General features: G+C 41.4%; 1 protein-coding gene across 3 annotated transcripts in view; it reads right to left on the reverse strand.

The window, feature by feature from the left end:
* Positions 1 to 11,504, reverse strand: part of wdr31 (WD repeat domain 31) — a 44,403-nt gene extending 32,899 nt beyond the window's left edge. The window contains exons 1-4 of one of the 3 annotated variants that reach the window (XM_059994351.1): positions 11,431 to 11,504; positions 9,320 to 9,482; positions 2,667 to 2,796; positions 2,158 to 2,232 (exon numbers count right to left, since the gene is read on the reverse strand). In XM_059994351.1, the coding sequence (XP_059850334.1) occupies positions 2,158 to 2,232; positions 2,667 to 2,796; positions 9,320 to 9,366 (252 nt within the window). In that variant the 5' untranslated portion in view covers positions 9,367 to 9,482; positions 11,431 to 11,504. Of the gene's footprint in view, positions 1 to 2,157; positions 2,233 to 2,666; positions 2,797 to 9,319; positions 9,483 to 11,243; positions 11,337 to 11,430 lie in introns of those variants that run through there. The other 2 variants (XM_059994350.1, XM_059994352.1) reach the window with 2 other exon arrangements.
* Positions 11,505 to 17,902: the final 6,398 nt, after the last annotated feature.

Below are 17,902 nucleotides of genomic sequence, written 5' to 3' on the forward strand. Positions count from 1 at the left end.
AACACTTAAAAATGTATGTTTCAGCACCGGGCTCAGGAACAGAAGTTCCTGAGTTTGATCCAGTGACAGATCGCTCCCGAGTGCGCTCTCCACCATGCCAGGTTGATGTGGAGGATCAAAAACACAAAACCCGAAAACCCAATAATTAAACTACTACGTTGCTTAGTAATAATTGTAGCTTCCATTGGAGCACAGCCTTTCTCACTTTATCCTTTAAAATTGCTCCGATTGTTGACTGATGTAGCCTAACACTTTTCCAATGACCGATGGCGTTTCACCTCTTTCTGATCGCTTTATTATTTCCACTTTATTTTCAATCACGATCATGATTATTTTCGTGAACAGAAACATTGCGGATTCAGATGTCTACCGCCGGGTCCTAATGTCCACCACACTGCGACAGGTTGAATAAGGTCTGGAGTTCTGCTGGGTCCTAAGGTCCATCGCATTGAGACAGGCTGAATAAGGGACTTGAGCATCTGCGAATTTTGGTATCCGTGAGGGGTCCCAGAACCAATCCCTCGCATATTAGGAGGGCCAACTGTACTTTTTTTCAACATGGATATCACTGTTTATAAATAGTAATTGATTTGAAGAAACTAGAAGATTAGTGAGGCCATAGTTGATGACTATCCTTGGAAATATAGTAATACTGCTCTTTAGATTACTTATAACAACTTTTAGAACTGGCAGTATTTTTGTGACAAGTACTTCAGTTTAAGACTGCACCACAGAATTGTAGATAGATATACAAGTTATTAATCCCAAAGGAAGTTACAGTGTCACAGTAGCATTACAAGTGTACAGATATAAATATTAGAAGAGAAGTAGAAAGAGTAAAAAATAAGTTGCCCTAAACAGTTCAACAGGAGAGGGCCATCACTTCCCCAGCTATAGGTTGACTTATTACAGAGTCTAATGGCTGAGGGTAAGAATGACCTCATATAGCACTCTTTGGAGCAGTGAAGTTGTCTTAGTCTATTACTAAAAGTGTTCCTCTGTTCAACCAAGGTGGCATGCAGAAGGTGAAAAACATTGTCCAGAATTGCCAGGATATTCCGTGGGGTTCTTTGTTCTACCACAGCCTCCAGTGTGTCCAGTTTAACTCCTATAACAGAGCCAGCCTTTCTAATCAGTTTACTGAGCCTGTTGGCATCACCCGTGTTGATGCCATTGTCCCAGGACTCCACCGCATAGAAGATTGTACTGGCAACAACAGACTGGTAGAACATGTGAAGGAGAGGCCTGCATACTCCAAAGGACCTCAGCCTCCTCAGGAAATAGAGGTGACTCTGGCCCTTTTTGTACATAGCCTCTTTGTTGGTGCTCCACTCAAGTTTGTCATCCAGGTGCAGCCCTCAGGTACTTGTAGATTCACACCACATCCACGTGGTGTGCCTATTAAAATGGATTACCCTCCATGATTTGAGTTTAAACTTAACACACCTATTTAAGATCCATACTTCAGAACAAAAATCATTACAAAAGGACTATGTTATTCTATTACAAATGTGTATCTTAATCTCTAGGATTTAAAACTTGACCTCAGAAAATGTAGTCCATGATATACCTCCACTTCTCCTCTTATGCATCTTGACTGGTAAATACACTCACTGGCCACTTTATTAGGTACCCCCTGAAGTGACCACTGAATATATGCGAGTGGTCTTTGCTATTGTAACCCATCCACTTCATGGTTTGATGTGTTGTGCATTCAGAGATGCTCTTCTGCACACCACTGTTGTAACACAGTTATTTTGAGTTACTATTGCCTTCCTGTCATCTTGGACCAGTCTGGCCATTCTCCTCTGACCTCTCTCATTAACAAGGCATTTTTGCCCACAGAACTGCCACTTACTCGTTTTCTTCTTGCTTTCTCTGTAAATTCTAGAGACCTTTATGGGTGAAAATCCAAGGAGATCAGCAGTTTCTGAAATACTCAAATCGCCCTTTTAGGCACTAACCATCATTTCACAGTTAAAGCCACTTAGATCACATTTCTTTCCTATTCTGATGTTTGGTCTGAACAACTTAATATCTTGATCATGCCTGCTTGTGTTTATGCATTGAGTTGCTGCCACATTGATTGGCTGATTAGATATTTGCATCAAGGAGCAGGTGTACAGGTGTAATGTATAAAGTGGCCACTGTCCTTACCTTGGTGACAGCATGTTCATGGCCCACAAATTTCTGCTGCACGCCACCAGATTTCCAGTTATATACGACTACAATCTACAAGGCAAGGAAATGAGACCTATGTGATTCCAGTACTGAGTTAAATTGGTACATAAATATTTGCAAGAATTTACATATAGACTGTAGATGCCATAACAGCAACCTATTTTGAATAACCATGTCAAATAGTAAATAAGGTGGAATTTATACTTCAGGACGAATTGACATTACAACACACACAGTACACTAGCTGTACTACCCTTCATAAATTAGAAAGAATACTACAGTAAGACACAAAACTGGAGAGATGGGAGAAAGAGGTGCATTATGACAGTATGGGTATGTATGTGTGTGTGTACATATACATGCACACACATGGATGTATATATTAGATTTAATATCATAAAGCTCTTTTGTACTACACATTGAGGTAAAGTCCCTCTCAAACACCTTCCTTCCATTTTTACTCTTTCAGAAGGTAAAAATCTCACCTTGTCATTTCCACCGGACACACATCGTTCACTTGAGAGGGAGGCTAGTGATGTCACAGCATCAGTGTGTGCAGGACTGTATTGCTGCAGGGTTCGAGTGGTGGAATAGCAGTTCTCACCTCTACCAATCCTGGAAAGAATAATCAAATTCAAAACAAACTTCAACCTACCAGTGCTGAGGCTTTATAACGCAGACATTACAGTCTAAGAAACAATGTGCCAGGAGGTTTACAAGAATGATCCCCAGAATGGAAGGGTTAATGTATGAGGATCATTTGGCGGATCCAGGCCTGTACTTGCTGTAAATTAGATGAATGAAGGGGGAAATGAAGAATCAAACCTACTGAGTATTGAAAGGGGGAATATGCAGAGGATGTTGCCAATAGTGGGAGAGCCTAAGACTAAAGGACACAACCTCAGAATAAGAGAACATCCCTTTAAAACAGCAATGAAGAGTAATTCCTTTAGCCAGGTGGTGGTGAATCTGTACAATACATTGTCACAGATGGCTGTGGAGGCCAAGTCATTGGGTATATTCAAAGCTGAGGTTAATAGGTTCTTAATTAGTACGACGTTAAAGGTTCTGGGGAGAAGGCAGGAGAATGGGGTTGAGAGGGCAATTAAATTAGCCATGTTTGAATGGTGGAGCAGACACAATGGGTTGAATGGCCTAATTCTGCTCCAATGTTTTATGCTCTAATAAATGAAAAGCAAAACAAAAATACTGAAGTCAGAAAGCTGAAATGAAACCAGGAGTCTCAGACATTATTTGTTAACTATGTCCTGTCCAAAGATTATGCCTGGCCAACTGAGTATTTCAGCATTTCCAGTTTTCAATGCCAGAGTAAGCCACATGGATTAGAATTTAACCTCTACCCCCTTCATTGCTTTAAAAGTAAAATGACTACTTACAGTGCAAGGCTGCTGCAATTTTATTCACGAGTAGCTGTCAGATCACAATGCATCACAGATTGATGTGATGCTACTTGTGTGAGTGTGAAAAGAGTTAACACATCACCTGCTGGCAGTTTCTGTGCCAGATGCTGGGGGGTGGCTTACTTACCATCAGCAATACAATAAGGAGAGACAACTTAGTAAATCTTTCCATCAGGAAGTCTTCTGTTATGCCTGCACATGGCAAAACAAAGAAATTGGTTCTACTGTGGCCTTTGCTAAAGCTATAGGGGAGTTTTGGGTCCTAGACATGCAATGCACAAGTCAACGGGCATAATCACAAACAAGAGAAAATCTGCAGATGCTGAAAATCCAAGCAACCCATAGAAAATGCTGGAGGAACTCAGCAGGCCAGGCAGCATCTACAGAAAAGAGTATAGTCTGACAACTCCTCCCTCGGAGTGTCAGACACTATGAGCCAATAGACTGGTCCTGGACTTATTTCCACTTGAAATAATTTACTAATTATTATTTAATTATTTATGGTTTTATATTGCTATATTTCTACATTATTCTTGGTTGGTGCAACTGTAATGAAACCCAATTCCCCTCGGGATCAATAAAGTATGTCTGTCTGTTTGTCCGTCAATGTTTAAGGCCGAAACTCTTCATCAGTCCTGTGGCACATATGAACCAAATCCTAGCATTGGACAAGAAGCTCTTTTTCCTTGTCTTGTGTTAACAAAAAGGCACACAGGTACAGGGAGGAAACCCAAGGCAGTAAACTCAAAAAGTCTGAAGTAGAATCCAAACATGGATTAATGCCGTGAATGTGTTTTCATTAACTCTTGCAACAAAGTCGGTGTCAAAATCTGCATTCCTTTGGACCCTGCCACTGATATCAGTGGTGGAGGAAGGGTAACCATATAACCATATAACAATCACAGCACAGAAACAGGCCATCTCGGCCCTCCTAGTCCGTGCCGAACTCTTAATCTCACCTAGTCCCACCTACCCGCACTCAGCCCATAACCCTCCACTCCTTTCCTGTCCATATACCTATCCAATTTTACCTTAAATGACACAACTGAACTGACCTCTCCTACTTCTACAGGAAGCTCATTCCACACAGCTATCACTCTCTGAGTAAAGAAATACCCCCTCGTGTTTCCCTTAAACTTCTGCCCCCTAACTCTCAAATCATGTCCTCTTGTTTGAATCTCCCCTACTGTCAATGGAAACAGCCTATTCACGTCAACTCTATCTATCCCTCTCAAAATTTTAAATACCTCGATCAAATCCCCCCTCAACCTTCTATGCTCCAATGAATAGAGACCTAACTTGTTCAACCTTTCTCTGTAACTTAAGTGCTGAAACCCAGGTAACATCCTAGTAAATCGTCTCTGCACTCTCTCTAATTTATTGATATCTTTCCTATAATTCGGTGACCAGAACTGCACGCAATATTCCAAATTTGGCCTTACCAATGCCTTGTACAATTTTAACATTACATTCCAACTTCTGTACTCAATGCTTTGATTTATAAAGGCCAGCATTCCAAAAGCCTTCTTCACCACCCTATCTACATGAGACTCCACCTTCAGGGAACTATGCACTGTTATTCCTAGATCTCTCTGTTCCTCTGCATTCCTCAATGCCCTACCATTTACCCTGTATGTTCTATTTGGATTATTCCTGCCAAAATGTAGAACCTTGCACTTCTCAGCATTAAACTCCATCTGCCAACGTTCAGCCCATTCTTCTAACCAGCATAAATCTCCCTGCAAGCTTTGAAAACCCACCTCATTATCCACAACACCTCCTACCTTAGTATCATCGGCATACTTACTAATCCAATTTACCACCCCATCATCCAGATCATTTATGTATATTACAAACAACATTGGGCCCAAAACAGATCCCTGAGGCACCCCGCTAGTCACCGGCCTCCATCCCGATAAACAATTATCCACCACTACTCTCTGGCATCTCCCATCTAGCCACTGTTGAATCCATTTTATTACTCCAGCATTAATACCTAACGACTGAACCTTCTTAACTAACCTTCCATGTGGAACTTTGTCAAAGGCTTTGCTGAAGTCCATATAGACTACATCCACTGCCTTACCTTCGTCAACATTCCTCGTAACTTCTTCAAAAAATTCAATAAGGTTTGTCAAACATGACCTTCCACGCACAAATCCATGCTGGCTATTCCTAATCAGATCCTGTCTATCCAAATAATTAATACTATCTCTAAGAATACTTTCCATTAATTTACCCACCACTGATGTCAAACTGACAGGTCTATAATTGCTAGGCTTACTTCTAGGACCCTTTTAAAACAATTGAACCACATGAGCAATACGCCAATCCTCCGGCACAATCCCCGTTTCTAATGACATCTTAAAGATCTCCGTCAGAGCTCCTGCTATTTCTACACAAACTTCCCTCAAGGTCCCGGGGAATATCCTGTCAGGACCCGGAGATTTATCCACTTTTAAATTTCTTAAAAGCGCCAGTACTTCCACCTCTTTAATTGTCATAGGTTCCATAACTTCCTTCCTTGTTTCCCACACCTTACACAATTCAATATCCTTCTCCTTTGTGAATACCGAAGAGAAGAGAAGGTAATGGGACTCTAATGTATAAATAGCCAGAACTTTCATATATTTTACCCAGGCTTGTGACATAAACATAAGACTACATTTTATTTGTAGAACATTAAAATAATACTTTAGAATGAGAATCAGATTTAATGTCATGAGCATATGCTATGAAATTTTTTTAACTTTATGGTAGCAGTACAATGCAATACATGATAAATATAAAAAAATTGAATTGCAGTGTGTATGTGTATATACTAGTTAAATTAAGATAAGTAGTGCAAAAACAGAAATTAAAATAAAAAGAGTGAGGCAGTGTTCATGGGTTCAATGTCCATTCAGAACTTCGATGGCGGGGTGCAGGAAGAAGCTGTTCCTGAATTGCTGACTGCGTGCGTTCAGGCTTCTGTACCTCCTACCTGATGGCAACAATGAAAAGATGGGATTGTAGCGGTGTGCTACATGCAGCGCTAAAATTACCACACGGAGTCGGTAACTGCGGTCGAAGGAAAAACTTTATTCGAAATCCTCAGCCTCACTTTTAAGCCTCCCTCAACCTGCCCCCCGTGGCGCAGAGGCTCCAAAGCTCTGTGCTCGCAAACCCCCATAGGCTATCTCACTTAGCCGGAAAGCTGGCTAATTGTGAGCCGGTTCGGATGTGCCAGGAAATGGGTCACCACAGGATGTTCTGAGTGGTGAGGGTCCTTAATGATGGAAGCTGATTTTCTTAGGCACTGGTCCTTGAAGATGTCTTGGATACTACAGAAGCTAGTACCCATGATGGAGATGACTAATTTTATAACTCTCTGAAGCTTACTTCAATTCTGTGTAGTAGCCCCCACCCCAGACAGTGATTAGCCCAACTTGACTGGTGTAGAGAATGGACAGCAAAGCTGCTGCCATCAAGTCCAGAGGTCAGCTGAAGTTGCCCCCCCCCTTAACTATTAAGATATTGACCTGCCACTGTCCAATTACTTCAAGGTATCCTTGAAATGTAAACTCAATATGTGGACCATATGCGTTGACGCAGACAAAACAAAATGAAAAGAAGAGGAAGACCAGCCCTTTGGCAAATTGGAACGTCAGGACCACATACACAAGATTGACAGCTAAGCTACAGCTTACTGACAACACCTGCACAAAACCTGGGATTGGTACAGAATGGGAACTTCTCAACATTAGTGTAGGACTCCTTGAATAAGACAAGACTTGATGCAAGTTCGTTAATGTTTCAGTTGAATGTAAAAATTTGAGATAAACAGGATTTTTAAGAAGCAGATTATGTAAGTCCACAAACATTTCTTAAATAGAAAAAGGCAATAAAGGAAAAAACACATTAAAGGTTCTGGGGAATAGTCAATGGATTGGGATCACACCAGTTAAACACAATTCATATTCAAGCTCAATTCTTACATAATTAAAAGAAAGTCAGATCAGAGATTGTTTTGTTATTGTTGCAGCAGGCCACAAGTCTAAAAGTTCAAATATCTCTGTGGCAAATAGATGTTTTTAAAAAGGTGGATTGGTGCCATGAAAATAAATATCCTGCCTCACATAACGTGTATAGCATGTGTTATACATTAGAATGAAGTGGGCTTCAAACAACTTGGGACGAGCATAAACAGTACATTAACTTTGGTGTTGCACCTGTGTACATCGAATGTAAAGCAACAGTACACTGTTAAAGGGAAAGACCCTAACGAGTGTTGATAAGCAAGTTTACAGCTCTATGAAAGTGACTACATAGGTTGATAGGGTGGTTAAGAAGGCATATGGCATGCTTTGAGGCAGTGAGTTCAAATGTCAGGAAGTCATGTTTTACAAAACACCATACAGACACATCAGGAATATTGCATACAGTTCCAGTCGCCCCATTATGTGAAGGATGTTGAGGCTTTGGAGAGGTTGCAGAAGTTTACCAAGATGCTGTAAGGACTGGAGGGCATGTGCTATAATGAGAGGTTGGACAAACTTTGGTTGTTTTCTTTGGAGCAGCAGAGGCTGAGGAGAGATCTGACTGGGTTTATAAGATTATGAGGGCATAGATTGAGCAGACAGATAGTACCTTTTTCCCTAGGGTTAAAAAATGTCTACTACCAGAGGACATGCACTTAAGGTGAGGGGGGCAAGTTCAAAGGAAATGTGAGGGGCAAGTTTATTTTATTGTATTTATTTTTTTTAAAACAGAGAGAGGTAGGTGCCTGAAGTGCTCTGCCAGGGGTGGTGTAGAGGCAGATGTATCAGGGACTTTTAAGAGTTGTTTAGATAGGCACAGACATGTGATGGAAATGGTAGGATATGGACATTGTGTAGGCAGAAGGGATTAGTTTAGTTGGCCATTTGATTACTAACTGAATTGGTTCTGCACAACATTATGGGCCAAAGAGCCTGTTCTAGTGCTGTACTGTTCTATGTTCTATCATCATTATGTGCTGTGTCATATGACGCAGGCCAGTGGTCCCCAACCACTGGGCTGCGAGGAAACAATATGATTTGGCGGTATGAAGCGTTAAGAGTCAGCTGCAGTGCAACTGACATATCGCTTCATATGGCCAAATCATATAGTTTCCTCGCAGCCCGGTAGCACATGCTTTGTGGCCTGGTGGTTGGGGACCACTGACGTAGGCAATCAAGGTCTATCCTTGACCATGATGGTTCTAGACAAATATTTCTACAGAAGTGGTTTGCCATTGCCTTCTTCTGGGCAGTGGCTTTACAAGACAGGTGACCCCAGCCAATATCAATGCTCTTCAGAGACTGTCTGTCTGGCATCAGTGGTTGCATAACCAGGACCTGTGATATGTACAAGTTGTTCATACGACCATCCACCATCAGCTCCCATGGCTTCACATGACCCTGTTTGGGGGGGTGGGTCTAAGCAGGTGTTACACCTTGCCCAAGGGTGACCTGCAAGCTAGCAGAGGGAAGGAGTGCCTTACACCTCCTTTGGTAGAGACTCATCGCTACCCCATACCAAGTTCCTTTGGTAGAGATGTGTGTTCTATATTTAACCATATTCCAAGAAGAAACACCAACAAATTCTTACTTTGCACATCCTTATTTCTAGAGAGTAACCTGCAATGTGATGATATATTTGTTAATTGTTGTTTATCATTACCACTGTTATTTATGGTCTCTGTGCTCTCACAATACCTGTATCGAGATATGTTGTGTTTCTGTTTGCTTTGCAGTTTCCCCATGCCAGCAAAGCATCAACTGGTATCAGCTAACGCGCATGTGAAGAGCTTACTTGGTGACATGGTATCAGCTGCACTTAATGGCACCCTTCAACTCGATGCATGACAAAGTCCAGGCCCTATGAGAAAGGAAAATAAACTGTGCAGGAATCAAATTGAAGTCGCAGTTAAGTAGACTTCTTAAAACTTTAATTAGATACACATCTACAATGTTTCCAAAAATGTTTTGATAAATATCTTTTTGCAACAGGTTTATTTAAAGAATTTGTTATTTGAGATCAATAAAGTACTTATTATTAGTTATGTAGCCAAAGAAACTATAATTAGGTATCAGAATACATTAAAAGGAGCTATATACACAGCAAAGCTCCAACAATCCTGCATCTGACCATTCAGAATCCCGGCGGTACAATATTAGGTTCACCAGGTAATATTTGCTCCTTTCCTACTCACCAGGAATTCCTTCCAATTTGGAGGAACACTAGAACTAGGGGACATAGCCTCAAGATTCAGGGGAGTAAATTTAGGATGGAGATGAGGAGGAACTGCTTTTCCCAGAGGGTGGTGAATCTGTGGAATTCTCTGCTCAATGAAGCAGTGGAGGCTAACCCAACAAATATATTAGAGACAAGGTTGGATAAATTTTTGCATAGTAGGGGAATTAAGGGTTATGGGGAGAAGGCAGGTAGGTGGAGATGAGTCCATGGCCAAATCAGCCATTATCTTATTGAATGGCAGAGCAGGCTTGATGGGCCAGATGGCCTATTCCTGCTCCTATTTCTTAGTTCCCACATTACCAGTCAACTCACTGGGGCATTTCTTTTATGGCCCTCTTCTATCAGAATAGCTTCCAATTTTCCACATGCCATTGAAACTTAACTGCTTATTAGAAAACTTACTCAAATATGATATAGTGTTTAGAAAACAATGAATTAAAGATTTATTTGTGTAATAATATCTAAAACTCTGGAAAACCTGCTAGTCCTGCACTGCCAAAATTCTGTCCTTGCCAAATCATTAGAGATCTACTGTAATTGCGGAGCATCAAAGTAAATGTTGTCTGCTGGCAACGTGTACAGAATGCAATGACCAAGACTGCATGATATTAAGGAAAATTATTGTTGCCTTATTTACTTAAATTATCTAGAAAAGTAAAAGCTAACCACATATAGTTACAAACTTGATGTCATGTACCATCATCTTTATCATTCTTCTAACATGGAGTGTGAACTTGGCACATAAAGTCTCCACATTTTCAAACCCAAAAGTGAGGGGGAGGTTGTTTACAGAAATGAAAGGGTTGGAATTAATATCACTGGCATATGTCATGAAATTTGTTGTTTTAGGCCAGCAGTACATTACAAAACATTGTAATAAAAACTAAGTTACAATAAGAACTATATATATATACACATATATACACACAGTACTATAAATTACAATAAGAACTATATATATACACTATACTATATATATATATATATATATATATACACACACACTGATTATTGCAAAAAGAAAGTAAAAAAAAGACAAAAAAGTCTTAACACACAATACCTTGAAAATTCAAAAAGTTCAAATTCATTAGGCTGAGGAAAATGACTGTCGACCTAGATACCGGACTATTTGTCAGGCTGATGGACCATGGGAGAATGCCAATCTCAGTAAGTTCTTTGCTTTGTGACAAAAGTGTTATCATTGCAAATCCTTTTGCCGCGGACTGATCCGATCAACATCGCTTTCAATGTGTTGTGTTAGGATTACTGTCTGCCAGAATGTGGTAGGATATTCTACAGGATATTCCTAGGCTCTAATGTTCTTCATATCTGCAGCTACTCGGCAGAACAACGGTAACCGACAGGACGGCATTGTGCTCTTACCTTAACACAGCAACAGTCAAAGCGGTATACGCTATTCATTATCAACATGGGCTGCATCCTATTTATGTATCTACTTCCTCTCGAAGGACTGTTTCATTACAATTTCTATAATTTCCCCATATTTTCCAATCTATTCATTTCGATATGCATTTATTCTTCTTCGTCTCTGCATTTTTTTTAGACCCACCTGCTTGCTTTTGCTCGCACCTGGCAACGCCTCTCCGGTATCCAAGGGAGTCCCTCCCTCTAACCAGCCCCAAGCCGCTGCTTCCGGTCCGTCAAATTAACTCCTCCCATCGCCGTTTGGTGGGAGCGGGGGACGTATGGGGTGCAGGGCATTGCTCGCTTTGTGCCCTAACACCAGAAGCAAAGTGAAGGAAACGCAGCCAATTCAAACGCTTTCATTTTTTTAATACGTAAAGATGTGAAAATCAATTAGGGATAGATAGTAGTCGGTTCTGACTTTCATCAAATTAACACGTAAATAAATACTGATTAATTTAAAATAGATACATGGATCGAATTCGAGTTATTCATTGCCATATGCGCAAATACAGGTATGCAGTGCTTAATGAAAAACTTGAGGCAGCAACTCAGGGACAGCATCAGATGCAAAACATACATAAAAATTATTTTTTAAGGAAGAACATAACTAGAACAAAAATACAGAACTTCATTTCAGAATTCAGACTCAGGTTTAATATCACCGGCATATGTCATGAAATTTGCTGTTTTTTCTGCAACAGTACATTGTTAATAAAAAACTGAATTACAGTAATATATATAATAGTTAAATCAAATAAGTAGTGCAAAAATGTAGTTCATGGGTTAAATGTCTGTTCAGAAATCGGATGGCAGGGGGGAAGAAGCTGTTCCTGAATCATTGAGTGTGTGCCTTCAGGCTCCTGTACCTCTTTACTGACATAACAATGAGAAGAGGGAATGTGCTCTATGGTGATATAGGGTCCTTAATGATGGATGCCGCCTTTTTGAGGCATCACTCCTCGATTCGGCGCCAGCATGCAATGCTCCCTTGGTTGACATCTTCCAGATAGCTCATGAAAATGCCTTTTTTACTTCCTTTACATCTGTTTTTTTGCCTTAAGTGTGTTTCTGGACTGTTAGAGCCTGTGATTTACAGTTTGGAGGTTGACTGAGTGATCCAGCATTTTGCTGCCTCCAAGAAGATTCCGGCAAACAAGTTTGTACTCAAACAGCCTCAATGTGAAGAAACTTTGAGACGGGGCATGGGTTATTGTTTGACTCTATTTCGCCTGTTAAAGCATTCCTTAATCACTGATTAAAACGTTGAGGAAGATTGATATATTGAGGCGAATTCATAAGTCAAATGAGAGTTCAGCCAGCGCCGAATGCCTACCTTTTGATTGCTGCTGGAGAAGGAATCTGTGAGTGGCCTCTCACCACGTGTCTCACTGTGGCAGGTGGGTAGGCCCCTCTGCCTCGTGTGCTTTCCCTCTTTGTTGAATGTCAGTGATATCTTAGGATGGTGTTGTGGTTCTGCGTCTATGGACTGGGTGTGGACATTTTCAGAATTATGGTTTTTATGTTCTGTGTTTCTTATCGCCCGTTCCTTTTCCGTTTTGTTGTGGGAAGGGAGGGTGTTTGGGGGTCGATGTTCCTGTTCCATTTTGTGCAGGGGAGGGGGGTTTTGGGGATTGATGATCAGGATGCTCTTCTTTTTTGTGCAGGGGGTGGGTTTGATGTTTCTCTCTGAATGACTTTCATGTCCTTTCTTTGTTTCGTGGCTAATTGGAGAAGACAGATTTCAGAGTTGTACATGGATACATGCTTTGTTAATAAATGAACCTTTGAACCTTTGAAGATGTCCTGGATGCTGGGGAGGCGAGTGGCCCCGATGGAGCTGACTGAGTTCACAACATTCTGTGGCTTCTTTCGATCCTGTGCAGCAACCACCCCCCCCCCCCCACTTCATACCAGACACTGGCACAGTTATTGAGAATGCTCTCCACAGTACATCCCTAGAAATTAGCGAGTGTCTTTGGAGACATACCAGATCTCCTCAAACTCCTAGTGAAATATAGCCACTGTCTTGCCTTCTTTGTAACTGCATCAATATGTCGGGCCAGGATAGATCCTGAGAGATGTTGACACCCAAGAACATGAAACTGTTCTCTCTTTCCACTTCCACTCTGCTGATGAGGACTGGTGCGTGTTCCCTCATCTTACCCTTTCAGAAGTCTACAATCAGTTCCTTGCTCTTCCTGACATTGAGTGCAGGGTTGTTTCTGCGACACCACACAACTAGCTGATAACTTGCTCCTGTACACCTTCTTGTCACCATCTGAAATTCTGTCAACTATAGTCATGTCGAGAGCAAACTTACGGATTTGAGCTGTGCCTAGCCACACAGTCGTTGTAGAATAGAACAGTACAGCGGAGTACAGGCCCATTGGCCTATGATATTATGCCTTCATATATTCACCTACTCCATGATCAATCAAACCCTTCCTTCCTGCACAGCCTAATGCATAACTCTCCATTTTCTTACATCGATGTGCCTATTTAAGAGTCTCTTAAATGTCCCGAATGTACCTACCTCTTCTACCAGCCCCAGCATTGTGTTCTAGGCACTCTCCACTCTGTGTTAAAAAAACTACCTTTGATATCTTCCCTACACTTTCCACTACTCACCTTGCAGTCTACATCCTATTTCAGCATCAAATTGTCAGTCCAAAGCCAAGAGCCAATTCACACCCGATTACACACGTCATTCAATGAGGACAATGTTAATCCTACATAACAGTTGACTAAGGTTACGTCCATACTACACCGGATAAATCCGTAACCAAAGCTTTTTCTCCGGTTTTCCCTCCGTCCACACAAAATGGCGTTTTCATCCCCCAAGACCAGAGCTTTTCAGAAACACTTTCCAGGGTGGGTATTTTTGAAAACGCCGCCTGGGCAGATCAGTGTGGACAGGGTAACCAGAGAAATCTGAAAATGCTGTCAGAAGGCAGCGCACTATTTCATTGTTTTCTTGAACGCAGCCTATCAGTTTCAGAACAGACAGCAATGAGACTGAAGCCAGAACTATTAGAAATGTACTCAACAAATACTTTGACCCATAACTCACTGAATAAATAAGTATACTCACTTTGCCCTGTTTTCTGTCCTTGCTTGCATGAAGGTAGTTTACCTATTTCTGCAAGTACTTCTCTGACAATAGATGTGTAACAGCCTAATGTAACATTGTATGGAAATACAAGATAACACTGATGCAGACATGTTTTACACATTTAACAAGGTGCTTTATTAATGCAACAGAGTTAGTCAGTTTTTCAATATTCGTTGTCAGCCGGGTCATACTGTCTGTGAACTCCCTGTTGGTTGCCTCCATATGCTCCAGTATTTGTGTTTTTTTACTTTAAGTCCTCCTGTGCGAGAGTCAACAGCTGCCCGTTGTTTAAGTTTTTCTAATCTGTAACTGAACAAATGCTCAGTGAGATTCAACACCAAGCATGTCGCCTGTTTTCGGTAATGTGTTCTGCGCATGCGCAGTAGCAGGAGATTCGCCAAAGTCCCTGTTTCAATGCGGACAGAGATATTTTTTAAAACGCATAGTGTGGACGCCTATCATTTTTACGCGAAACCGGCATTTTCAAAATTATCTGGTCTAGTGTGGATGTAGCCCAACACAGCCCAGACAACAGTTATCACCAAATCAGATTTTAACGAGCCAATCACGGATTACATAATTGGTAACCAGTAGAAATGGCACATATACACACACACAGACCGACTAATCACAGGACACATAAAAGACGAACAAAGTAGATCACCAACATTTCATTTGAAGTTGCACTGATGACGATGTTGCCCAGCTGGGTAACGAAATGCCTGCAAGATAACGAGCCAGTCAACAACATCCACTCACCTTGATCCAATATGCTCTGGTATTGGCCATTGCCACCCTGGGAGCAAAAGGCCCTGGCTGTCCATTCTGTCTAGGCCTCTCAAAGTCTTATACATCTCCACCAAGTTGCCTCTCATCCTCCTTCACTCAAGGGGTCAATATCTCACCAAGTCAAACTTTCAAAGTGGTCTTAGGGTTGCTATACTGAGGTTATGCAGGTTAGTTCACAAACTGACTAGTTGAAGGGAAGTGGCTGTTCTTAAAGCTGTTGCTGTGGGATTTCAGGCTATCTCTTGGCCATGAGAAGTTGGCATGATGATTGACGTTGGCACCTCATGCAGGTACCACAGATAGTGGGGGTTTCTTTTGGCTCCGCTTTTACCACTGAGGTTCGCCACCTCCACAATCAAAGTTCAAAGTAAATTTATTATCAACGTGTATTATATACTGAGATTCATTTTCATGTGGGTGCTCACAGAAAATACAAAATAACATAATAAAATCAAGGGAAAACTGCACATAGCTTAGGCGGACAATTAATATGCAAAAGACAACATACTGTGCAAGTACAAAAATAAAAATAAAAGTAAATAAATAATCAATAAATATCAAGAACACAAGATGAAGAATCCTTGAAAGTTGTGGAATAGGTTCAGTGTTAGGGTGAGTGAAGTTGAGTTAAGTTCTCCCCACTGGTTCAAGGGCCTGATGGATGAGAAGTAACTGTTTCTGGACCTGGCGGTGTAGGACCTGAGACACTTGTACCTTCTTCCTGATGTCAGAAGCAAGGAAAGAGCATGGCCTGGATGGTGGAGGTCCTTGACGACTGATGCTGCTTTCCTGTGAGAGTGCTCCTCAGCGATGCACTCAGTGGAGGGGAAGGCTTTACCCATGATGGACTGGGCCATATCCATGACGTCTTGTAGGATTTTCCATTCAAAGGTATTGGTGTTTCCACACCAGGCTGTGATGCAGCCAGTCAGTATTCTCTCCAAGTGGAGCAAGTGCCACACCTGCCCCTACACCACCTCCCTCACTACCATTCAGGGACCCAAACCTTCCTTCTAGGTGAGGTGACACTGTGAGTCTGATGGGGTAACATACTGTAGTGGAGCCTGGTTCAAAGGGTCAGAAGGGCCTATTCTGTGCTGTGTCTTTAAGATAAAATAAACAAATAAATCCAATTTTGAAATAGCGGTATAATGCAAAAGGATAAAATTATTATAAATAACAGAGATAGACAAATAGTGCAAACATTAGGGAGAATAATGGTAGTATTCGTGGACCATTCAGAAATAAAAAGTTTACAGCAGTCATTTGTATCTCCAAACTCAGCTGCTGGCCACTTAAAAACTTTACTTTGGCAACCTCCTCAGTGGCTCCTCTGCTGTGAAACACAGTGTCACTGTATTCCATCAGCCATTTCTTTCCCATTCTCCTAATCTAATTCCTTCTGTAGCCTCTCTACTTCCTCAAAACCACCTGCCCCTCCACCTATCTTCATTTTGCCTCCAAACTTTGCAACAAGGCCATCAATTCCATCATCCAAATCGCTGACATATAACGTTAAAAAGAACCAGTCCCCTGTGGAACTCCACTGGTCACTGGCAGCCAAGCAGAAAAGGCTCCCTTTATTCACTCTTTGCCTCCTGCCGATCAGCCACTGCTTTATCCATGTGTTCCTAGAATATCACCCATTCTCTTATATCTATATAAGAGAAATGCCCCTTTTCTCGTAAGTTAAGCTAATCTATGGGGTACGTTCATGAGGAGGGAGGGAGGGCAGGACGTGGATGGTTTGTGGGAAAATGAGGGTGTTGGATAGCTGTGATGCAAGGAAGGAGGAGCACGTGTCTCTACGTCTCCTTGAACCAAACAGGATCATCCAAATAATCTTCTATTTATCAATTATCAAGCTCTTAGCACAACAGGTTAATGTGTATTAAGCATTTCATGTAGCTTTGAACTCATGAGATGGCAATGGAGGTATTTTGCTTCCTTTAAACGCATATGTTCCATCAAACCCTGAGATTGTCATGGGCCTCTGAGTTTACCCGTGAGGACTGGCAGGCTCTTTGTTTAACATCTCAGCAAGTCTGAGGTTGCAGCGCTCATTCAACCACTTACTAATCCATTGTGGGCCAAAGGGCCTGTAAAATGCTGTAATGTTCTCCTTGGGTTCTGAAGTGACGGATAATGATAATTTCTTGCCGTCTTTATTGTCTTGATCCTTATAAGCACTATGTTGCTTGAACAAGTCATTGTGTATATCAAGCACACGTTCTGATAAAGTTAACACTGGGACTTGGGGGATAGCCAATTGTTGGCTATTTTGCACGTTAGGTTGAAAATATTGTATATAATTGCAGTGCCTTTCCTCAAGTTGTGAAAGCAGAGGCAAGATACATTTAATCCATTTGATTCTTGCACAAGTTGTTCTCACAACATAGAACACAAAAAAAACTTGCATTTTGGAATGAGCTTCCAGTAGAAGTGGTAGAGGCAGGTTCGATTTTTGTATTTAAAAAAAAAATTGGATAGGTATATGGACAGGAAAGGAATGGAGGGTTATGGGCTGGGTGCAGGTCAGCGGGACTAGGTGAGAGTAAGCATTCGGCACGGACTAGAAGGGCCGAGATGGCCTGTTTCCATGCTGTAATTGTTATATGGTGATATTTGTTTTGTGGCTTTTGACATTCAAACTGGAGTAGAGTCTCTGTTATAATTTGGCAGCTAAATATTCAGTGAACAAGGTCCCACAGAT

The sequence above is a fragment of the Hypanus sabinus genome, chromosome 18, assembly GCF_030144855.1.
Source record: "Hypanus sabinus isolate sHypSab1 chromosome 18, sHypSab1.hap1, whole genome shotgun sequence".
In the NCBI taxonomy this organism is placed as follows: domain Eukaryota; kingdom Metazoa; phylum Chordata; class Chondrichthyes; order Myliobatiformes; family Dasyatidae; genus Hypanus; species Hypanus sabinus.